The sequence below is a fragment of the Euwallacea fornicatus genome, chromosome 11 (genome assembly GCF_040115645.1).
Source record: "Euwallacea fornicatus isolate EFF26 chromosome 11, ASM4011564v1, whole genome shotgun sequence".
Classification (NCBI taxonomy): domain Eukaryota; kingdom Metazoa; phylum Arthropoda; class Insecta; order Coleoptera; family Curculionidae; genus Euwallacea; species Euwallacea fornicatus.
The window spans coordinates 1,178,887-1,204,302 of record NC_089551.1 but is presented as its reverse complement, the minus strand read 5'-3'; the positions used below and the strand labels follow the sequence as shown (position 1 = coordinate 1,204,302).

The following is a 25,416-nucleotide window of genomic DNA, read 5'->3' as shown; positions in this document are numbered from 1 at the left end:
TGAATGTGTGTTTTCGTTTCACTGCCTCAGATTAATAAAAAAATGTCGGAAATTTTCTTCTCCGCAGAGTTTAAGTTGGTCAAAAACGAGGATGATTTCCTTCTCGCTCACCTGAAGGAAAATGCGCGATTTTTCTTCTATGCAGCCACCTCAAGTTGGTCAAAGATTCTGAAAGCGCCTGACGTAATGGCTCAGAATATTTTTAAAAATCCCCTTGACATTGTCCTTTATTGGCCGCCCCAGGGTGGTTCAGGCATGTCCTAGAAAGACAAATATCTCTCGGGGTAAAAAGCCTTGAATTTCGCAGTCGGTTTTAAAGCAAAACGGGTGACAATGGATTAATATTCTCTATTTCGTGGAAGCAAGAGAGAGCTTTTCAATAAAAATCTTTTTTTTTCTTTTTTTTTTTTGGTAAATTTGCTGCAAGATTTTGGACGAAACGGGGAGAATCCGCGTGCTGTCCCGAAGTCTTCCTTTTTAGTAAATTTCTTGGTGTGCATTTCAAATCCAAAAAAGACCGAATGTTGCTGCAACCAAATATGTATGTATTCCATGGAAAGTGGGAAAGTCCCTGGCAAATTTCAGCCAAAAAAAGACGAAACTTTATAGATTGGCCGAAAGCCTTTTTTCTTTAGAAAACTTCTCGACTCCGAAGCAGAAGGAGAGATAATAATTTAATATTTCAATAGAAAGAGTGGGAATCCCCTGAATCTGTACCTTTTTTTTTCTTCAAACAATTTTTTGGTAAATCTCGATGCCACGAAGTAGGGACATGTGTCGAAAGCGAATACGAGCTCCATGGGAAAGCAGAACAGAAACTGACCGTTCATGAAAATAAGAGGAATCTACAGTCATTTAGCAGACAATACCCTTGCATTCGTGTAAAACATAATAAAACGTATTTTCTCCCTCTTCAGAACCTTTTTCTCAGGAAATCTTCCTGAGAAATTCGTCCCACAAAGCAGATTTCTGGTAGATTTGCCGCCGTTTCTTTTGAATCACCCGTGGATCGATGAATAGTTGCTTGTGACCCCCATAAAAAGCTCATAGGTCCCTGGACCTTGAATGTGTTATTATAAACATGGAAATATCCAAATGAATCAATTGTGATTAAATCGATGCCCAGTGGTCCGCTTCCGGGGATTGCCTACAGGTAACGCGGACAGCAGGCTCGGACCTCTATATTATCGGGGCAAAAAAAAGTAGCTCGAGAACTGAAAACAGTCCGATTCTCTACTGAATAAATAACAAAAACACCAGGAAACTTGTCAATTTTTCAATATATTCACATTATCATTCCATTGACTAATAACTGTAACACACTGTACACAATTGAAAATATGGAAACTAAAAATACAATCCTATTTACACCCTATTAATTAATATTTACAAAGTACATCGTAGTGATATCCAATATACACTGCGCATCATCTGAACGACGCAGCCTATATCACAATCTTTTGTATCTCACATAATATAGTAGACAACATAATATAATGCGAACAATCCTTCAAATTAACAAACTATAAGTAGTAAGTTCACTTTTTTTAAATATACATTTAACAAGAAGTAACAAGAAGTCCTGTAGGGGGTGTGAGGGTGTGAAAAATTATTGTAGTTATCGAGTTGATTTCCGACTTGAAGCAATGCCCCGTTTGACAGAAAGAAGATAATGACACGTGTTGACGTATGACGAAGTATTGACGCAATGCAGTGTTTTAACACGTGCCAGCGTTTTGACACATGACAACGTTCTGACGTATGGCAGTGTTTCGACACATGACGACGTTTTGACGCATGAAATCAGTTGGGAGTCGCAACACAAATGTAGCTGTTTCAGCGTTAGTTGGGAAGAAAAATTGTGATGTTCGTGAAACGGAATTTCATGAAAAAGCATTAGAACGTCATTGCCAAATGATCCTTCAATCTCTTTCTTGAATCGCGGAGAAATGCGGTGAAGATTTTCTTACGAAAATATTACCATAAAATTATAAAATGAGCGGACCTTGAAGTCACGGAAGAAATTGAAGGTGACTTTGTTTATTAGAGGTGATATTCGTCAATTCCTTTTCATTTGAAACAAACGAAAAATATGCATTTTTAGCAACTATTACTCATCACACACACCGTTTTTTCGTTTGAAGATACTCTCGTAACTCCAATTAGGTGTATAATTGACTGATCACAATTTAACACAGCCTTTGAAATGATCCAAATAAATCTAAAACAATAACCGATAGAAAGCAAGACTGGCGCCGCAAGAAACGATAATTGACAAACACCAAAGCATTATTTCGATTTGGTTGATTGTTTCCTTGATTATTTCCATATCAGTCATGCCTTGCTCAACCGAAAAACACTGAATTTCTAACTTGATCTGCCAACACCTCACGAATGCGGATTTCTTTACGACCAAAGAGGCATTGCTTTCAGTCTTGTGGTAAATCTCAAATTAGTGTATGTACAGCTAAATGTAAGGGTTTAGTTCACGTTGGCTTTAAGAAGGATCATCAATACGATAAATACAAAACAACTCATCAAATACAAGAAATAAAACACTCAGATGGACGTACGTAAGTTTGCTTTCTAATTTAATGGCCTGCCTTCATACCAGACCTAGATCCGACTGACATTTTCTGGGTATTTTTAATTTCGGAGCTTCAATTTCAACTTGTGTTATCGATTAATAAGAGTCTCACAACGTTCACGCGGGTCGAAGATTCTAGATGGGTTTCCCCGGGTTTTGGAAGGCTCGTGCGGTAAGTGATCAAGGCTCAGTTCGACGGAAAATTTTTAATCGAGAAGTATTGCAATTTTCATTTAACAAGAACTTTCCATTTCCGCCGAATTTGGCAGAACTCCGATACGCCGGCCCTAGAGCCGGTAGAGCTGCGGGAGGTAAAAGGCTCAGAAAAGCCACGTTAATAGCGAGTTTGGGTTAAGTCGAGAGTTAACGGAGTTGGAGTGCAACGAGTTCTGGAGCTTTTTAAAAAAGTCTCGTGTCAAGATGTACATACGTAGAGCATTAATCGGGAAATATTCGGGATGTTCCTAGTTTTTCTCGAGTCGGAAAGCTCTAGAAAATAACAATCAAATCTCGCTTAAAACATTTATTTGAGAGCGAGCGCTTACTTAGCGACGGACAAAGGCCATGGGGCTTGAAGGCGGTCTAATACCTTACGGAACCCCTGGAAGGGGCAAAAGGAAGATGGGAGGCTGTCCACAGATTGCCCAAAGTGGCGCTGTAAATCTTCTGGTGACACGGAGGAAATGCGAAAAAGGTGGGAGGGGGATGTGGAAGATGCCCTGCAGGTGTGGAGATCAAATGTGCACTCTTTCGGAAATTTGCGAGACTTTTGCAAAATGAATTTATTTTGTCGAGAATAATCACAAAAGAAATTGATTTTTGTATGTCGATTTTTTTTTATCGAAAATGAACGTATAAGGGAAAGAGGCCTCGTTGGTGGGACTTGAATGCGGGTGAATATTACCCACTCCTGGCGGCTACTGAACCACTTCCCAACCGAAATCAAGAGAAAATTAACCGACGACCCTGTAATATCAATAACTAAACCATCATAGTGGCAGTTGCATCGAGCCCAAATAACAGTTACGGTGAGCCACAGGTATGGTTAGAGTGAGCCACGGTGACAGCTCAGTCAGCCACGTTGACAGCCCAGTGATCCACTGTGACAGCCCAGTGATCCGCTGTGACAGCCCAGTGATCCGCTGTGACAGCCCAGTGATCCACTGTGACAGCCCAGTGATCCACCGTGACAGCCCAGTGACCCACTGTGACAGTCACCTGCTAAATATGGCGATTATTTTTTTGTCGCGGCAAAACATCACGAAAACCAAAATGTCTTTTTCTAAACTTTTTCCGTCTTTCTTTTCTTTCTTTTCTTCAGACTTCGATTATTCGGGATAACGTGGTTGCCACATACAATTTACCGGCGAAATTTAGTGCTGCAAATTGCTCGCTAAAACCCGCTAAGAACAACAAATTATTTACCCAACAAAAAGTTAATAGAATCTAGACGTGACGCAGGCATAAAAGTTTAAAAATTGAGTGCGAGTTAACGATTGTTTTTGGGAATTTTACAACATTGTTTGAACACAAATAGCCCCAAAAATTGCAGTCAGCCAGATTTGATTTAATATAAATTTCAAAATCGACCGTTTCGAACATAAAATTATCAGCAAACCAGCACAGTTTTGTTATTCGTAGAATACCAACGTGAACCTATAAAGTAAACAGAGCCGTATAAACATGTAGCATTACAAGGAGGACGAGGAAACTTATACAGGTATTTACAAGTCGTCACTTTGGTTGCCACATTACAAACTGGAGTCCTTCTCATATAGGGCCAGTTTTTCAATCCAACCCCCTAACCATTAGACAGCTCAAAACTGCACTTTTTTTTTTCAATTATCTTCAAGGACTAACTTATACCGGGAGTTGCGGTTCACGGTCCGCTATAGCGACTCAGTAGTCCAACTCTCGGCTCACTAAATGAGACCAAATAAGTCGCATTTAATAAGCCGAAATATAGGAATACCCAGAAGCTCTTGAGGCACGGGGCGTGATAAACGATTTTCCTGAGTTGTGTGTTTTTCTCGAAACACCCTGTGCGTTACACCCGTTCCTGACAATACATTCTTGAAATTTACATCACTTTCATACCATTAAGAGGAGTTACAACAGTTCACCATTCAGCTGAATGACACACGTATGGAGCATTCGACCAGTACTGAACACAAGCGATCGGCGAAATATACTCAGTTTCATACGAAATGCACCACTTAGTAGCGATAACGATCAAGTCTTGTAATTTCGGCAGAGTAATGGTTCACAGTAGAGTATCAAATGATCAGAGTTCGTAGGAACGCTACTCGAAAGTACTTGAAACAAGCGCAATTGGAAGTGGCCTGCACACTCACCGGACTTATCACCCATCGAACATCTTTGGGACATGATGAGTCTTCGAAATTCACCGAGAAGTCCAAACAATTTGGACCGATCTACGACACCATCTTGAGGTAGCATGGAATGAGGTACCCCAAGAGGATTTGTTACGAAGCATGCGGCGAAGAGTACATGCTATACAAGGCGATGTCGCTCATTATTCACTTTTTAATTATTTAATTTTTTTTTACTCCGATCACTTAATACACTGTTACGAAGCATTATTTCGCCAAAATGACTAGATCTTCTAGATCTAGAGCACAGTTCCTGGGTGGGGCATTTCACATGAAAGTGAGTGTAAATATTTGTTGGCCTCTTTGGCCGAGCATTATACCACGAACAACAAATATTTCTCTAGGGGCTGCCGAGGCGGCTTACACCACTTGCAGATGTAGTAACTGGGAAGAATTGTCCCTTCGATTTCGAAAACACGTTTTTTCGTGTGCAGAATCCCACGTGGCGGTGAGACACCCCATCATAGATACAGGGTGATATCCCAAAACGCGTTAAACGGACCCCATGTACGTCAGTAAACGTTGCAGAAATTGGCATATTTCGAACGCACGATGGCGGCACGGCTTCCGAAATGTGCCTCTTCTGTTCTGAAAACCGTTGAAAACCAACCAAAATACAATCGATCATTCTGCGCGTGCGCGTGATGTAACGTGACATTTTTTTAAAAAGTACATCCATAGATGGATGGCGTTTGCAGAACGTCGCGTGCGCGCGCGCGCCTTAGACATGTGTCAGAAATTATTCCCGAATCGATTCTCAGTTTCGCGTGATTTGACGGTTTTTTTAACTCGAAAATTTGACGAAATTGGGGAGCGCACGCGCCTAGCACGAAAATCTGCGATTATGAATAAATTTAAAGTTGCACCCTTCGAATGTGCTTCGGATGGTATTTTTGTGGATATTTCACAGCGAATGGTCCTGTAGAATGTTATTGAGCCTTTTGATGGACGGTGGAGACCCTCAGAACGCACCGTAGATGATCAGACGCATCGCTTTGAGTGATTTATTGAAGCGGCTCCTATTTTTCTGAGTAGTACCGCAAAGCGCTACGTTAGCTATGCTTGGGCTTGTTTGCGCATTTGATGCGCTCGCCTGGCCAATGCTTAATTGCTCGTTTTACAGTAGAGAAGGTTATTTAAGGAAATAATGGGAACTTAGACCAGACACGTTCTGAACATAATCGCAAGGCGGCAACCCGCCTTTTCGATTGCGACTATCACTGTGAAACCTACTACAAGTTCAAACTGGGGCCCCCTTTCTATGGAACATGGAGAAACTCTCGCTGCGGCTACGAAGAATCGCGGGTTGCATAAGAGAAGCGAGGGCATCAGCCTTTTCTGGTTCGGACCAAACGAGAAATTCCCTCAGTATTCGGCATGATGTGAGAAATAAGGAAAGAGAAAGCGAAGAAGACAACTCGTAATATATCAATCTCAAAAGAAGCTTCTGACTATTCCCTAGAGAATAAGGCTCCAGCTGTTTATAGCTATATGTGTCATAGCTATAAATTTTTAAGTTTCGATACGCTACGGCTATTGACAGTTTAGTCTATTGTCCTTCGAGCCGTTCAGGATTTACGCTGCCTGACTGATTCGAAGCGCTTGGGTTCCGAATTCCTCCGATGTGAATTAGCCATGTACGCCCGAGCCGGTACACAGTTTGACAGACGTCAAAGGTGTCAAAAATATTTGACACAAACAAAATTGTCAAAATAAATTGAAAATGTCTGACGCCGTCAAAGTTCAGTTAACTGTGTGCTTGTTTTTTCTAATAATATAACATTTTTGAAAGGTCTTTCCACGCAGATTTCAAAGACTTATTTGTTCGATTTTGCGCCGCTCGGGTTGTCAATTTCTAATTTTGACATTTGAGAATACCAGCGCCCGTCTCTTTTGTTTTGACATCGGCTTCATGAAACATCAGAACATCGCTGATACAAAACAACAATGTCACACGAAATATCTACTCATGTTGTGTCATCTGTCGTTCCGCGGGTAATCGGGTCGTTTATCTGCTCTTTAAATCATACCCCAAATAAGAAATTAAACCCGATTTTATCAAAAAGCGGACGGTTCGTACTTTTACAACTTATGTACTTCCGATCGGCGTGAAAAGATCTTGTCAAACACGTAAAATATACTGGGCGCCTCCGGGGGCGATCCATTAAAAAACAATCAAGATTCGTTGTGTTTTACTGGCTTCTAGACTCATAGAGTTCGCCCCAGATGTCGCCCATTCATGTTTATTTTCGGAAATAGCACGTATATTATGTACTCAGGGAGGCGATTCCTTGGAATTTCATTTATCACATTGGACGCCGTGGCAGACACCGGTATCTGCTCCAGGTTGGTTCGATAAGACCACGGCAGACACCGGTGTCTTCCAGTGCTTTATTGTGCCGGGCGGCACGGACTCAAAATGTTATGCGGTGTTTTAGTCCGCACCGGGGCACAGGCCCACATCTCTCCCAAATACCTCGGTTGGCCCAAAAATTCTCCTCAACGAGCTCGATTTTTATGACAACTGTGTAACTGGGGCTCGTGTGCTGAACATAAGCAACAAATGCACGAGATTAGAGTTTTGGGTTTGCTTCGGTACTGGTCCGGAAATGTAGACCCACCCTGTGGATTCTAGCGTGTGTTCAAAATTTGAAATCTCAAAAACTGAAAGAGTTGTGGGGCGAAAAAATTTGATATCGTAACACCTGTAGCACAATAAAGCAGTGCTTGCGGTCTCATGCGTAAGTGAAAATGATCATGAAATTCACCGCATATGTTTTGCAGGGAAATAACATGAGATCCATGTCACCAGTAAGGAATGGGCTCCCGAAGTACATATATATATATATATATATAAATATGCGCACTATTTCGGGACACAGTGTATAAACTATTATAACTTCATTAATAATTTATTCACGATATCCCTGTTTTCTGATTTTGATAAATGATGGTGGTTTTCGTAAAGGAACTTGGGGGCTTAACGGTCTCGGAATGAAATCATTTCGTTCTAGTACAAGTTTCTGCACATCCGTGGTGTGTGTGCGTGTGCATAAGCGCGGTGTTTCCCCAATTGCAAAAAGTGTGTGCAAGTCAAAAATTAACAACAAGAAATAGTCGTTGTTTCAATAGCTCGGCAGTTTTCGTGCTGCCAGGTCGACTGTTGTAATACGCACAGTGGTGTTTTAGAGAAATTGCGGGCAAAAAGCATAAAAAATTGGGTAACCGTTCGAAAAAAGTTAGTCCTTGAATATAACGCGTATGACAATGAATGGTTATCAAGTGGGATTGAAAAAGCGACCCAAGAGCGCTTTCTTACGGGGAAATATACACGGTGGTCGAATTGACACGATTCGCCTGCCTACCCCGATTGGCCCGAGAGCGCTAGAGTCGATTAAATGAAGGCGAAGATCGAATTTATTGGAGAGTCGAATGTAAGGGCGGACCGAGATTGGAAAATTCAAATAAAAAAATAAAAATTTAAAATTTCCTTTGGTCTAGGAGATGTTGAAAAAATCGAAATGTGCCAAAACTAAAGCAATGATGCTTTTTTCTTCAAGAAAAAACCGTCACAACATCGAATTGTGGTACCGGGAAATTTTTGTTTATTTTGAAAAACCGTTTTTTTTTTCTCACGATATTTTCTCAACGTTTCGTAATTCCAACGCAATTTAGCACTTCGTTTTTTGTTTATCGTCGAACTTAGCAACTTTTGACTTATTTAACCGACCTTCTAGCTCTAGCGGTCTGGGGGATAGCAAATGGCGAACCAAGACGATTGGCCCGCCGTGCACAGCCAGCAACATTAAGAAGCAAAATGCGGTACCATTTTGCATGGGACTATAGCGAGACCACGATACATCGCACGCGTGGTACTGTGAGAAAAAAAAAAAAATTTAAGTCGTGCAAAAGTGAGAGTTTTGGACTCATCCTCCGTTACGGGATGGATATGTAAAATGTATTTGTGGAAAAGTCGTCCAGTAAACCCATTGACGAACTCATTTAACGAATCTATGACGATCTTGGCCACTCTCTTTCAACTTTTTTTGATATGGAATTTGGCTGTTTCAATGAATTTCTGTAAAGGTCCCCGAATACCTATAGCCCAAGATTAGCGGTCCTGGTTTTCAAGACAAATCAATGTTGCTGCTCCCTATCGCAGGCTACTCAGCACCCGTGAAAACGCTCCAAGCCCCAATTAGGTACATAAAAGAATTAGAAAAAAAAAACTAGTCATGGCACACGCTACATTCGCCCCCGCGCGGAGCCGAAACAAAAGAAATTGAGCGAATCAGAAGCGCGGCTCCGGTCGTGCGGCGTTTGTTTCGGGTACCCATAGGCCTCTTTATAGTGTCAAAACGTAATACACTGAAAACTTACATGCCTGTCATCCCTTAAGGCTTTGCTCGCAATACTGAAGCGGTTTAAGGAACCCATCATTCAACCCATCATGTTACTCAAACTGAACCGTATATACAAAAAGTTTTAACATCACAAACATGTCAAATAGGCGGCATGTCGAGTTCCGGTGCCGCGAACAGCGGTTCTCACATGTGCGCCAACGGTGCCAAAGGCCCGGGTCCCATAGAGTCGGGAGAGGACGCGTACTGGTGTTGTATGTGATGGGAACCATCCGTCGGCGGCAGGTACACGCTAATCATTTGTCTTAAATCTCCTTGTTGTTGTTGTCCTCCAGGATAAGATTCCCTCTTGACTCCACCACCGCCGGGGGTTGGTGTGTGCAAGCTCGAAGTTGGAGACACTGGTTCCGACTTTATGCTGCTCCCTGAGGGGCTGTGTGAATTGGGGATCCCGTAGGGGGAACCTTGAGGCAAAGAGGTGGTTCCGTAGGCGCCGTAAGTGCCGTTCATGTAAGCTTGATGCTGCATCTGCCCCATGTCGTACCTGGCGTAGTTGGCGCCGCCGTATTGCTGCTGATAGGAGTTGGGATCGTGCATCATGTACCCATTGGGCATGTATCCATTGGGCATCTGATACATCTCCCTTGCGGTCACTTGTTGCTGCTGCGGGGGTCTCCCCGCCTCTGCGGCTGAAGGCAACAGATTCGAAGTTCCCAAGGGATACTTGTCCTTCTTCAGCAAAGTTTTGGTCTTCCTCCTGGGTCGGTACTTGTAATCCGGGTGCTCTTTCATATGCACCGCTCTGAGGCGCTTGGCCTCGTCTATAAAAGGCCTCTTTTCCGATTCGCTCAGTAGCTTCCACTCGGCTCCGAGTCTCTTCGATATTTCCGAATTGTGCATCTTCGGGTTCTCTTGAGCCATTTTCCTCCGCTGCCCTCGGGACCACACCATAAAAGCGTTCATTGGCCTCTTCACCCTCTCCATGTTCTGAGCTTTGCTGTTGTTGTTGTTGGTTGCTTGAGATGCTTGGTTCTGAGGGTGCTGATGGTGTAACTGAGGCGTAGGGGGTTGGTGGTGGATTTGGTGAGGCAACTGATGCATGGGCTGTCCCAGCGCGTTGTAAGGGAGACCATGGTGCGGCGGCATCGTCGCGTGCAAACTACCTCCTTTGAGGTCCGTTTCCATGGTCAACATTTCTCCCGCCGACGCGAACAGTTTGAAAGGTGTGCTTAAACGCACTTAAATACACCAAACAACGTGCACCACGTACCGTGCGAAGCGAAACTGTCTACTAACTAAAACTAAAACGTTTTAAGGGCAAACCGGCCCCTGTTCGCACCGCCGGGGCCCCCCCACTCCCTGGCGCCGCCTGCCATGTTTCTCTCCTGCCAATCACGGTGAGGCCTCCGCCCCTTTCTCTCCCCGCCACTGGACAAGACGCAGTGGCAGCGTGCGCGCGACGACCCTGTTTGCTAATTATTTGGCCGATTACTAATTATACCTAGCGGGTATTTTTACGGCACGTCGTCGTACCGAGCAATAATAATTAATTAATATAAGCGCATCATTTCGTGCTTAAAAATCTTTGCTAGTAATTAATGAGCTGCTCTGCGTCCTGTAAAACGTTAAATCTTTTAGTTTGTGGGCATAAAGGGGAATTAGCTCGGGAACGTGGAGACTTTCAAAGATATGCCTCACGAGATTCAGGCCGCTGCGCCGACCGGATCTAAGTGCCAGGGATTTTTTTTGCGTCGGTCATTTAGAGGGAGATAATGAAGGGACTTTTAAAGGGCCCATTCGCGGTTATCCGACGGACGTCTTTTGTCAGTTTTTTCCCAGTACCGAGCTGAATTGATACACGGTGTCAATGTTTTATGAACGCGAGGTACGCGGGCTCTCAATCTCGCGTGATATCTGCGATGTCACAGTGCCCAAGTTTCGGTTTGTTAGAACTTTTTCGGCGTTTTCACACTTTCAACCTCGCTCGGCGCGTCCCTGGCGTCTTCGGGGCGTCAAATTCAACTGCACGCCACTGATTTTTACGTGTTTCTGAAGCCGAATGCGTGGCCCTTTAAAAATCCGATATGTCAACCGCTCCTCGGTTACGCCAAAGACGCACTGGAGGGATTCCTAAGGTCCTTTTAAACAACTTTCCCAAATCTGCCGGAAAAAGTACCAAAGCCAGTGGCGGTAAAATAAACTTAAAACCAAAAAATTCGGCCGAAATTGGAGTACACTGCTCACAAAACAAAGGGTCAGCAAGGGGAAAAAATTCGTTTTTTTTTTTTATCACTTTTCGATTCTGTTAGGTCTCAGTTAAACTCTGATCTCTCTCTTCCGCAATGGTTCTGCGCAGGCGTTTCTTTGTTGCATTCATTACTTCGCAACAACGATAGGACAAGGGTGTTTGAAATAGTGTCAATGTTGTTTTATTTTTCCTCGGGTTTCCTGATTTACTATGGGATAATTAATATTGAACCATTTTTACATCTACCACTATTAATTAAAATCAAATAGTGACACAGCAAATTACTGATATGTGCAGCTTTCACCATGATAATTATATCCTGACAGTGCGTCAGATAAAGAAAGATTTCTGTGAAAACTACTGTGCCAAAGAGAGAGACGGTTAGCCTCATTTACTTTGTTCCACTGGTATTTTCCTTAATTTCAAAACTCCACGTGATTGGCAGAGCGATTGTGCAAGCCTGCGTTTTGCACTTGCGCATACCTGAAATTTGAGCCGCCCTGTGCCAACTTCTAAAGAAATTTTTGCGAAACTGACCCTCGAACCCCCAAATTCGCATTCTCAGTTCTCCTTCGCAGCCGCTGTTCCTGGGAAAATGTGCCTCGCAGGCGAAACCACAGTGATAGCCGAACCCTGCAATTTTCTATTTTGTCGCGAAACCCTCAAGTGGTCGCTTTGCACCGCTGACTGCACATGTGTGCATTATTATCGCATTTACCCGTCACTTACGCGAGATTGTCACTCGCCTGCGATCACCTGATCGACGTCTCGCGCATGCTTCATGCGCGTACGATCATGAAAATTGGGGGAATTATCCCGCGTCCAGATGCGTAACCCACGCATTACGCTCGGTTACTTACCTGGCTTACGTGGTACTTTAGATTATAGTAATTTCGTTTCGCAATTGTTGCGGATCGGTTAAGCCAGGTCAGTGTGCCAAGGGCACCTCGGGGATTGCACGGAGTTTAGGAAAGATGTAAATAAAAAAAAACAACAAAAACAAACATGTACTTTTCCTGCCTAGGTTTCTGCATTGACGTTTCCAGAAAACCCCTCCGAAAAAAATTCTTTATTTCTCAAATCGTGTATACATGAAAAGTCCCGTGGTGCGAAGTCTGCGCGTCTCTCCGGCCCCGCCGTCTTTCCACCTGTAACCAAACATACGCGAAATTAAAAATTGAGTTTCCAAGGGTGCAAATTAAAAATTAAACTTTAAATTATAAAAAGCATATTGCTCCGGCGCGTTCAACGTCGACAATGATTCGAAACAGAGAGAGATTCAAGATAGGGGCCTCATTGAAAATGTATTAAAATCAAACACGGCCCTGGGGCGCGGTCCAGGCTCGGCACAGCTCATGCATCTTTGATGGGCCCCCGGTTACAATGGCCGCATGCACAATTTGCCGTGTTGACACAGTTTTACTACGACGAGGTTGTGTTTGGCTTAGCTCGGCCTGGGATAGGATATTGGTGTTTACATTGAAATTGGTTCGTGCAGAGTTGTTAGTGCAGTGGATGCATGTTTTGCTTGTTTTTAGTGTTTTTTTCTGGTCTTTGACCATGCGTATCGAGCGCACGTGGAGCTGGAACATCTCATTGGATGACCCACTCGACAAACGACAAGCTTTAGCCTTTTTTCTGCACGTCTGTTACAAGTAAAGCGTCACAAGCAGGCGAACGCAAATTTCCCCGGACCGGGGATTTCGGGGCGGAGCCGGCAACGTCGCAATCCATAATACTGATTTTCTTTTATGCGATAAACGAATTTTCTCTCTATTCGGCCTTTCGATCGATTGAATCGACTCCACATTCGCTTAGAAGCCTCAGGTGCGTTATCCAAGTGGCATCAAAGTATTTGTCATTTCCTTGCCTCTCATTATAAACCAATCAAATACGGTGTTGCCCGTAGATTTTGCATTTTTGCCTCTTTTCACATCCATCTATCCGCATCCATTTTTACGACCATTGAGAGAGCTGCTTGTGTGAGAAACGTCATGAACTTTTTGTCAGCATGTTGTGACTCGGTGCATGAATAACGGGTTTCTTATGCGAAATAAAAAAATCGCGAACGTAGTTGTGATCTTTTGTTTCAAAGACTTATGACAAGTGAGTGCAGCTGACATTTAGTGCGTTACAATGAGTTCAAGGTTCGTTCTTCTTTTGAGTCAGCTTCGCATGCCCAACAAGTGGCAACATCGTTCAAAGAAACTTGACAAATCGCTCCGTTGTTGTAATTTATGCGGACGTCGGTAGATTTTGTATTTTTTTATTTCATATTTTCTTGTCGTGTTTTGGCAGAAAATCGGTACCTTCCCGGTGTGGAAACCCTCGTCGAAACTTCGAAGCTTTGAGGTGCTCTCTTTCGTCACAATCGGCTGATGTCATGGAGCACGTGCTGAGCCGGGCTGGCTCAATTGCCGAGCTCATGGGACCTCGAGTGAGCGGTGCTCAAGACCTTCTCTCATCACGAGTCCGGGGCCGACTATGATCGCCGAAACAAATGCGAAAATTCAAATTTCCTGTGCAAATTGCGAAATGTGAACGTTTGAATTTTGCTCGGGCCGCCGAGTCTCTACGTCATTACATCCACTTCAACTCGGCGCCGTATCGCGGAACTACCTTCACATAAAACGGGTGCGAAACGCACGAAGGAACCCGATTCGGATCAGCCCTCGGCTTACTCTCCTGATGTGTGCACACAGTGTACCAAAAAAAAGCAGAAATACGTGCTGAATGTTTTTCGAAGTAATGTCGATTGGGGTACTTGATGGTACGGGGCCCTGCCGGCCTGAACGGAATGTTTCAAATAAATCGGTTCGACGAGCTCCGCAAACGCACGCCAATGGGAGGATCGCGGACGCCTCAAGCTCTCTGCCCATAACTCCAGAATCAAATAAGATTTGAGTCCTTTATCAACGCGAACGGTTTAAAACCGGTAAAACTCAGGGTAGGGTGGTGCTGATGATGGTCTCACCTAAACTTAGCCAAACGCCCTGAACCGTCCTGGCGGGGGCATAAAATTATCGGTAGGTGCATTATCATTATTAAAAGTCCAATAATACGAAACCAAAAAAAATCGTAAGCAGTAATGAATTTTATCGATTCCCATGTCTGGCAACAACGTTTTTGTGATTTTTAATTAATCAAAAGGCCCATTAAATCACAAAATGGTTTTTCATCGGCCGCTAGACCGGGGGGTTATTAATAGTTTTACAAAAACGATTTTTCATCGAGAAAAATTAACAGTCGAAGGCGAAATAACGATTTATATATGCTGGCTCCGACTCGAACTAACACACCGTGACAAATTCAAGGTGTTAAACTCGACTATGACTTGGGCTTTCCCGGAATGCGGCACCATAAAGTCTGATTGGTACGATTTTAGTGGATTTATTGGGTCGAAGCAGAAACCCAGGTAAATTTAGCTCACATTTTATCAGTTTAAAGTCCTTTTACGCTTCACGTTTCGTCGTCCTACTGGGGGAAAACCAGAAAAACGCAAATTCACCTCCGACACCTAAATTTTTTTTTTCTACATGCAAAATAAATAAATAAACAAATCACAACGAAAAATGTCCATTTTCGTCCGCCAAGTATCCTCCGTGGAGGTCATAAAACGTACGAAATCAGGTTTTCTCGTGCGCGCCATTCCCTTTATGGGCGCACTGTCGTATGATTTTAGAGAATTCGCCTCGAAATCATCATTAATCCCATCAGCCAGAACTCGCCGACGCTGTTTCATCGCAGCTGGCAAACTAATTTGAAAAACAATTTGTCACGTATAGGTAGATGGGCAGGTACCACCTCGGATACCATCAGGGCAGGTACGAAGAATTCGCGCTATATCATAAATTTTATTCCCGGGCTGCGACGCCAAACAGTCTGGCGCTGTTCAAAGGTCCACGATCCGGTACCATTTTATTAATGGTTCCGGGCGGTGGTACTTCAATGCACATACCCGATGATGGATCGCTTCATTTCGGGGAAGGAATCCGGCTTTTATGCTACGAGTGCGGAATGCATAATGGGTATTTTCCCGTTGCTACTATTTCTAATTGATTATATCGCTATTATAGTTCGATGTCTGATGTGAACGGTCAGGTAAACTCTCTGCACAATTACCGCGCTGTTTATAAAAAAAAGTTATTAAAATAACTCCTTTGGGGCTTTTTATGTTTGAATCCCATCATTTTGCGGAACCAGATCTACTTAAGCGAACGTTATTATTAAACACCTCGGTTAGGACGTAAAAACTGTATAGAAAATCCGATTCGAGCCGCTATATCGTCTCCGCATCTACGATGGTTAAGTCTGACCCTGAATTTAACCTCTTGACAACTCACTTTCCTCATATCGAGCATCTATGGTAATTAGGCCTCGAATATTTTACCATATTTATTATTTGTTTTTAAACTAGTCACATATTATTATTTATGATGCGGACGGCAATTAACATCGTCATGTTGGAAGATGGGAAAATCGACGTCGGTACGTCCAAAACAGTGGAAATTTGCAATGTAAACTGCAATCATACATCATTTGCTGACAGTCAGATCAAGTCTTGGACCATCTCCCTTATCCCATAATTCCCCAACATCCATCATCCAGGCGGTGCGAATCTCTCGGTGTGCCCCGTGGACAGGTCCGGGCTTAATGCGGGTTTGAATAATTACTGTTGCGGGGGTGGGGAGGGGCGGTTCGGGATTCGGTGTTTTTGTGCCGAGACTTGCTGTTTCAGTCAGAAGTTTCCTATTAATTACTTTTATTTAATAAATATTAACTAGCACGGGATCGATTGCTCTATTTTAAGCGGGGCGATTCGCATTAACGTCGGGAAAAATATATTAAAACCCGCGATTTATGCAGGCTGACAGACCTCATTGACGTGATTAATCTGATCTGTTCCGTGGTGGCTCGACGAATCCCCGAGATGGCGGTACTCAGAAGTTTAAAAATGGCAGTAGGTGCCCTTTATTGTGTTTCCCGCATTTATTGTTCCGAGTTATTCGAAAAACGCGCATTCGAAAGCGGTTAAATCGAGGACGTGAAAATCATCATTCTCGCCCCCGTACCGAATGCGAAAAGTTCACGTTTCGGGTTTGCGGCGGACACTTCCGACTCCTGGCAGAGTCTGAGGCGTAAACGCACCTTGGAGTTGGGGAAAAAAATCATCAGCGCGAACGGACAAAAGTTGGAGATTTCGCTTCCGTCGAGAGGACCATTTGGGTTTGGAGTCAGTGACGTAGATACTCGTTGGTGTCCCAGCAAATTTCGCAACGTTTTTGACGACGAGGAAATTACTGAAATCCCTCCTGAAATTTCCTGCGTTGCAGCCCTGGGCTGAATGAGGTGACGTTGACGTTTCTGGACCGTCTAGATTGCCCCGAGGCCACGAAGAGACGTCAAAGTCAGTAGCGTAGATGCGTTTGAGAGTTCGAACTAAAACGGCAGTTTGAGAAAATGGGAAAAAAACTCGTCTATGAACCACTCTCGTACGTCGCTGGGTTCACCTGGGAGAAACCGGGAAATTTGATGTTTGACGAGAGACATTTAGAGCTGCAGATGTGCCTAAAAATCAAGGGCGTAGGCACCTCTCTTGTTAACACGCATTCCGGTTTTTGCCAGCGGGGTCAAGAGTGGTTTTTCGATTTTTGGTTCAAAATTGACCCATCTCTTCCCTGATCGACACTGGTACGTCGTCTCGATTCCTGTCCGCCTGCTTCATTAAGATGGAAACTTGTCGGACTTCGGACGGTTACCAACCACCAACGATTTACTGCATGCCGAGTCTAGCAAAAATTCTGGATAATTTCGCATTTACGCACAATGAAAGCAGTGGCGTACGAGGCGAAATTTTAAGGTGACGGCCAGGGCCGAAGGGAAGCAGTAGAAATAATTTTAAAATATTACTAGTTTCTAAACTTTCTATAGCTAATGCACATCGAACACTGCGAGCGTGTCCAAAATCACGCGAATTTGCGTTGCAGGACCCCGTTACCTCTAAGTCCGCCACTGGTGATTAAATTGTCAACGTTGTCAAAGTGAGGCGGCCGCAGGGACGTCTGTTTTCGATCCGTCCAACGAGCGACTTTGACATAATGATGCGAAAGTTCAAGAAAACTTTAAGGAAATGAGAATACAAAATGGTCCTCCATTGAGACGATTCAAAACAGTTCCGACAACAAAAAAAAAACCCGATGGCAACTCAGATTCGAGCCAGATGAGATTTACGAAACAAGATATCGATATTTCTCTCATGCCTTATCGACATCGTTGCAACATTCGATAGTTTAAGTGCGGGTGCCCCTAAATCCATTAAACAAAAAAAAGCGAAACTCACCTCAATGAAACCCGAATAGGGCTCCGCCCTTTTGAATGACAGCATGAAATGCTGGTCTTGACGGTGTAAATGGTGAAATATTACTCGGGGCCGCGGTATCCTGTTGCAGCGGTGGTACCAAGTGGCCCAAAATTCATTGTGAAAAGTTGGAAGTTTGCCCCCCGTCGGTTCTTTGTTAGGTCGCGTTTTGTGCCACCCAATGGAATTCCTCCGGGTGACATTTAAGCCCTGATGGATGTGGCTATGCGAGTGAGACTGCGAAAAATATTACCCGAAGTGATTAGAGAAACGAATTCGAGGATAGAAATGTTTTCGCATGGAAAATCAGTATTAAGAGAAAACAGAGAATAACCGAACCGTCAATACTTCTGTAATAGCTCAATAAACCAATATACCGAGGGATGCAAAAATATTTGAGAATTCGGTTTGGGCCTTGGTTGTGTTACCGTGACCGTTGTAATTATGCTTTAGTTATGGAAAACATAATAGGTAGTACGTGGTACTACCTGGAGGGCTGATAATCAATTCTGCTCAGATTAGAAACGCTGGAGCTGGTCGTACTGGCTTCTAGGGCTTAGCGAAGATATTTTTTTCGGTAATTTTTGGTGGTCTTATCTGAAGCAAAAATATGGTACTGGTACGTACCCCCGATTCGCTGTTTAGCCAGTGGCGTGAAAAGGATGCTGATGCAAGTAAGCACAGACAAGTAAACAAGATCTTTTTCTACCTGGTAGCCAGCCCGAGTTATCGACCGAGTACCCTTGCTCCTGGCATTTATCAAACGAAAATCAGTCAAAGCACCCGACTGTCAATCACATCGACCCCCGCCAAGCTCTTTTGTTCGCCCATCTCTCTCCCTCGTCGCCCCTCTGGAGTCAGGAGCACACCTGGTCGAATCATTAACCTGACAGTTTTTTCCTACGTATACCTCTAATATACAGGGTGATCAGACGCGGCGATGGAACTAACCGCGAGAGGGGCATTATCGATTCAAAACAGGATCCAGGTCGACGTGTTTGGCTCTATCTCTAATACGAGCGGAAATGACGTGTGTCGTCTTGTTCCGGGCGTAACTCCGGGCGCTCCTTCCGGTGTCCGCGAAGCTGATAAACGTGCTCACGTACCGGAAGCTTAAACTGTATGTTCCAGGCTTCGGTTGTGGAATTTTTGCCAGCCTCGTATCGTTTTTATCTGGCCAAAGGTACAGATTTTGTATGGAAGAATGGACCCTTGCCGGGCTTTTTGTTAACTCAAAAATTGCGCAATTCCCAGAAAGATTCGGATCGAAGACGCGAAGTAGCTGTCAATTCGAGTCACTTTGACGTCACAGTGGTGCCATTACAATCGAATATATCCCCGATGATTTTGAATAAGTCCGAGTCTAGCGCGTGTTTAACTGGATTTTTATTTATTTAATCTAGTTCAGGGTGCACAAACTGTTTTTGGAAAATGTGCGCCCACGTGATACGTATTTTGAAAAGTGTCTTTTTCGGATCCAAATGTCACCTTGCGATGCATAACGCCGAGCGAGTTTTTAACTGTCTTTGTTATGACAAGTCACGAAATCCTGTCACGTCCGTCACAATACAACGATTATTTTACCACATTACGTCATAAAAATACATTTTGCGGTTTAGGGCGGTACCACCTTTCGACGAAATCTTGGATATTGCCCCTACCTCTAGCAACCTATAGACGTTTCTAGTGTCGCTCTTTAAATTATCAGTGACGTCATGGTGACGCGCGCTTAACACTGATTAGGTGCGACGTAGCTGTCAGTCTACGTAATTTTGACGTCAAGCTAGCAGAATTCCAAGCAACGTCCCGGAATCACCTTCTTTACATACTTTCGCCTCACGCATTCATTGCATTTTACATACTGATTTATACAGGGAGTTAAAAGGAAATCGGCCTGTTTAGCCTAAAATTTGGAAAGTTAAAATGCCAATCGACTCAGAAGCACCATCAAGCGTAAAGCAGAGCCACATGACACCCGTGCGTTATTGGTTCTTCTTGGAAGCCTATTCTCGCAGAAATTGTACTTGCTCTTAATCCCTTGTCCCTTTGGTACTACCTGGCCTCGATCCCTAGGGCTTAGCCCGTTTTCGATTCGAAATTTCGATATTTGGTTGTTTCAGTCCCATATCCTACGTAAAATTGTATGAAGCGGTGGTGAGTCTGGCCTGGGATGAAACGTAATTTATTTCAGCATGGGGATAGAATAAGAGTTGAAGAATCTCAGGTAGTAATCCTCCGGTACTGTACCTGACGAAGGTGTAAAAACAAAATAAACGGAGCGTGGGAGAGATCTCATGAAATCACTTTTTCTCGGTATAGGCCCTATATACAATTACCAAGAACTAATACCTAACTACCTAAGGAGCTCTAAATGTGGGGTTATTAGATTTCGTGCACGAAATTTAAGTAGGTACCACCGGCTATCAGCAGTGGTCCCACCGAAAATGGTTCTACAGGGAGTGTGTGTAATTATTATGCTTGAAGGTTGATATTAGCATGTGTGTGATTATTGTGTTTACACGAATGTGGAGGGCAAGAAAGTGGTCGTTGTTGGGTCAACGATTCGGGACTTTCTACTCTCAGGGGCTTTTGCACTCTGTAATAAAGCACACGTATGTGTGCGGTAAATAATAATGGTTTTCTTCGTTTTGAAGAGCCGTAAAAAGGGCATTTTAGGGCAATTTTTTCACTTTGTTTGGAATTAAAACATTATTCATTGTAAAGGTCTTTGAACTCGCCGAGGACATCTTGGGAAAAAGTCTTATTCGCGTATCTGCGTGAAATATTTACGTTTTGCGCCTAGAAAATCAGGGATTCTGTCTCAAGTTCCGGAATTGTTTACTTATAGGAATCACAGAGTTTGGGTTGTTGACGCAAATTTAAGGGTGTTTGAGGAAACTATCTCTTTGTTGGCCAGTTTTGGAATTAAATTTTCCTCCCGATAAAGGTCCTCGAACCCGCTAAATTGATCCACGTTTCCACGACCTTAATAAAATATACGAAATTCATGGAAATTTCGTATTAGAAGAGTGCGTTCAATTATCCTAGACTCTTAACCGTACGTTTATCTCAGGGCTAAGAAAAGTGGTGGTCACGCGCGCCTAAGTTTCGAACATGTCCACATCTATCTGTCACCTTCTAACGCACCTACACTCAAGAGAACGTAGCGCTTTGCCGTTTCGCAACCGAAAAAATTAATTAGTACGATGGCAAATGCCTTAATTTGAATTACTGTTCAGAAATATCTAATAAAGAGTTAATAAAATTACGAACTGGCGGCAGAACGAATCCCGAGAAGAGGGAAACGTTATTCTTGTAAAATTTATAGTTGTGGGGGATTCCTTCGAAGAAAGGTTCTGCGACCTTACTGTCGTACCGAAACCGTGATTGATTTCCCATTTGGTACCAATTCCGGCTAACAACCTCCATTTGCCTAGAACTATCTAGGTCTTCGCTGCGCCTAATTGCTTAGCCTTGGTAAATTCTGATTTCCTTTAATAACTGTCTCTTCTATGCATCTTGGGGCCCACGGATCGCTCGTTTATACCACAAATCCCGACCTTAACGATCAAATTAAGTCACAAATTTCCGTCCAACCTCTGTCCAACAACAATTAATTACAACAATTTTTCATCCCTGACGGCTGATATACGGGTTTCTTCACTTTCTTCTTTTGGCCGGACGTTGATTGGGCCGCATTCCACGTTGTCACACGTGACTCAGCAACCAACGATTGATAGAGATGCATCACACAAAAGGGCGTAAATGCCTATTAAACACTTCTTAATAATGCTGCGGTCTTCTTGTCTGATGACTTGCCAACTTGCTCCAATGATGGCTGTGGTCGGATGGAAAAATCAGTTTGCGGGAAAATATCGCGTTGGGAAGAAACAGTAACACCTTGCTAAAATACTACTTTGTTTTGGCACAAAGCCGCATGGGCACGCTCTACACTCTAACTTCATTCATGGCTCATTCTTTTATACCGAGTGTATATAATCTATGGACAATAAGGCTAATATTACCTTTAGCACAATGGGCGCAGTGGGGATCACAGTATTACTATAAAGAATATTTACAGTAGTTTATTGTAAAGAGGGCCTTGTTAGAGCTTTTTGAGGCCTATTGCCCGATTAGCCTTATTGTGCTTTGGAAATAAACTTGTGCGGCCATTGTACGGAATTAAGCAGGGTGTCGCAGCAAGTGCATAAACGTTTTGGGCAATGCATTTACAGGTACCTCACGCTATAACCAAACAATCATGAGGCAGAGACAACTTAATTTCACTTACCTAAACCAAGAAGATTAAGCAATGACTTTTAAATTGGATAACCACAAAAAGCAATCCAAAGATGCCGTAACCAGGAAAAAATCGAATTAAGAACAAAACGTATTACTTTGCGGTTTAATGCTCAGCTAACCGTATTGGAAATACATAAATACAGTGCCCATATCTCAGGAACTGTTAATCGCAGGAAAGTCGGCGGTATGGTAATGGGAAAGCAATAAGATAATTAAAACTGCCTTAATGGCGGGTGTAGTTTTAATCGTGGTACGCGTTCCACATGCCTCTTACAGGCACTGACATGTACAATTTTCGTAATGGTTCAAGAGTTTTTCGATTCCCGGTCAATAAATTAATGAAGTAACAGCAACCGCTCGTTCCGACACCCATCGGGTGTAGCGCTATCTTTGTCTGTCCCCGCTGGTTCGGTGTAATTATTACTTTTCAACACTGCTCTACCGAAATGCACATGTCCTTAACCCATGACTAGGCAATACGACTCATAATATCGATCAAGAATTGTTCAGAGAACGTAGCACGAGCCGTAGGAAAGTGCCAGAAAACGTTCTGCGAACCGTACCGGTCACTACTTCGGCACCTCTCCGCGCTAGGTGCTCGGCACGCACCTCGCGCCCTCTTTTGGCCTTTTTTTCGAAAAAAATTTGCACCTCACCGATTTTTTCCACGTCGACGAAACCAATCGGAACGGGAATTATTGTGCGTTTCGCGGTTCCTGCCCTCAGCAGTGCAAAAGAGCTCTTTGCGCACCGTCTCTGGATCTGCTCCGTGTTCGCGGGAAAATTTACGGCGACCGGAGAATTTTCGGAAACGCTTTCGAGACTCTTCCTGCACGGCACTGGTTCATCGGATGAAATTCGTTAAGCGCTTGTTGAGATATTTAAAATTTCCTTTTTTGTTTTTAGGCTTTTTTAGACGTTTCAAAAACGAGCAAAAACTTTGCCCAAAGTAGTTCCTCCGAGGGCCGCATCGATTTTTGCAATGTACACGTCCAAATTCGTGTTTTGTTTTTTTTTTGCTTTTTTTTTGTTTTTTCTTTGTTTTAAAGACAATTCGGCGAATGTAATTTTTTTCTCATCGCCAGTGGCATTTTCAAGAGGCGTTTCAATCCCGTTTAATTCGTCGTACGCCCCAAATTTACAAGAAATCTGATGGAAGCCTCAAATCGAATGCAAAATGATTTATTGACCGTAACTTCATCCGCAAATCCCCGACAGTAATACTTACCTCTTCCTACTAATCCGTTGTTTGGACTTTTCAATGGAGGCTTCTAAAGATTTAACCGCAACTTACCGTGTAGATTATGATTTGCTTCTCGTTTGAGCAGTCTATAAAAGAGGAAATATCAGTTCGATGTCGATCCGCCGAACGAATTATAATTTATGATGTACGACTGATGTCGGCTAACACTCTCACAGAGACTACCCCCAGAGGTGCGCACAGTAGTGGGCCTTCGAGGGTGCTGTTTAATTACCAATCAAAAACAGGAATTCCAATATCTATCTTCAGTCGAGTCAAATTATTATTAAAGCCCCCTTTTCGGCTCCGCTGCTCCGTCAAAGATATCGTTTCGTATCTGATGTAATGCACTTAACTGTATCAGGAATCGGGCAACCTGTCCAAGACTATTAAGAGAGGCCTTGTGTTGACAAAGTAACCTGAAACGGGGCTCGCGCACTTTATTTGGGGGTGTGAAATGACCCAAAAACTCGCAGTTAAGTGTCGGTGTAGCTGCTGTGTACTCGGGGCCCCCCCAAAGCACCAAAATATTCTGGTCAGCAAATATGTGCTTTTAATTCGATATGCCACATTAAGGGGAGGATCAGTTTCAGGTGGAACGATTTGTACGGAGTTCGAGACCGAAAAGGCGGCGAAAAGAAAAACAAAATTTTCTACGACAACACTAGCTGCGGTCTAATTCCGAAGCAGCCCTTAACCGGAGCTCCATTCCACCCTTTTCCCCCGACGAAAAGTGATTTATTATTTATTATTCCCGAAAATTATGATTTTGCTTTATAAAATGGATGCTAACGGATCCGCCGTAGACCTTCTGGCAGTCATTAATTTGTTAGGCGGTAATGGTCCGACGAAAATATAAAACCGAAACAAAATTAAGATGCGTACGTGTGCAAGCCCGTGTACACAAAAGCTTGATAAATAACCACCTGACACAGGTACCACCCCGCTTACACCCTTTCGCGAAAAAAGCTAAAACAAATTGATTTTTAGTAAATCGTAAACAAGCTTGATGCAAAACATCCTCAGGGGCTAAGGCAAACCCGAACGTCCCTTATAATACAGAATATAATATGGGGATGCTGGAGAGTGTAAATTCATCTTCTTTTACGAGGAGGTAAATCTTATCAGGGAGGAGATTTATTAACAGGCCCAGTGCATCTGAGCAACTGTTCCGATTCCCAAGCAGACAAAAGGGCCACGGCACCAAATCAAATTACATATTTAATTTAGTAAAGAAATTTTCTATGAATCCTACCGTAATATCTGGGATTGTTGGTTTACCCCTCAGAAGCTTAGGTGATGGTTAGAGGTTGGAAAAGCGAAGCGATTCGACCAAATCTGCCTCGGGCGAGGAGTTGCCGATCGGACAATTTAAAGCGACACATGTCACCGCTAACAGAGTTGTCACGAAGACGTGAAAAAAGTTTATTGCGTCAATGTCAAAAGTAGGTGTTTGTCACGTTACCCTGCGCGGCCATTTTTGATGAATTAAAATTCCGATAGTGACTTCGTCTATTCTATCGCGATCTATCAGATCAATGATTTATAGGTTTATCTGGTCATTTTCACCTCCAGTTGTCCATCGGACGTTCGCAGGTCCAGTGCAGCGGCTTATCAGCGACTCCCTTGTGCCAGTTATCATGAAACCTTCATTTCAAATTAGCAGACGAGCCTTTCATCTCGCAAATAAGCGACTTTCCCCCGTTTCACCGTGCGTGATGTATGATGTGGATGGCTTTTAGGTTATTATGTTTTCAGAAATTATCCAATCCAAGGTAATTAGAATATTCCTTTATGTTTAGAATAAAAAAAAAGGTGGCGACGGATACAGTAAGGGGGGGGGGGGGGCTTTAAGGTTTGCTGTGCACTTATGCCTACAGTTTGCAATTTACCCTTGGGGATATCTCGGCATGTGGGGCTTGTACGA

The 25,416-nt window shown here is 43.4% G+C and overlaps 2 protein-coding genes and 1 long non-coding RNA gene across 3 annotated transcripts in view; 1 reads left to right on the top strand and 2 right to left on the bottom strand.

Annotated features, from left to right (window-relative positions):
* DNApol-alpha180 (DNA polymerase alpha catalytic subunit) overlaps positions 1-25,416 on the top strand; it is a 58,805-nt gene that overhangs the window by 16,423 nt on the left and 16,966 nt on the right. The window lies entirely within an intron of this gene.
* Positions 1,263-10,624, bottom strand: LOC136341819 (transcription factor Sox-2-like). The gene has a single exon (XM_066287155.1). It carries the CDS (start codon positions 10,533-10,535, stop codon positions 9,528-9,530), a length of 1,008 nt encoding a protein of 335 aa, XP_066143252.1. The 5' UTR covers positions 10,536-10,624; the 3' UTR covers positions 1,263-9,527.
* Positions 12,610-25,416, bottom strand: part of LOC136342305 (uncharacterized) — a 39,191-nt gene continuing 26,384 nt past the window's right edge. The window contains exon 3 of the long non-coding RNA XR_010732621.1: positions 12,610-12,737. This is a non-coding gene — a long non-coding RNA (uncharacterized lncRNA). The remainder of the gene's footprint in view (positions 12,738-25,416) is intronic.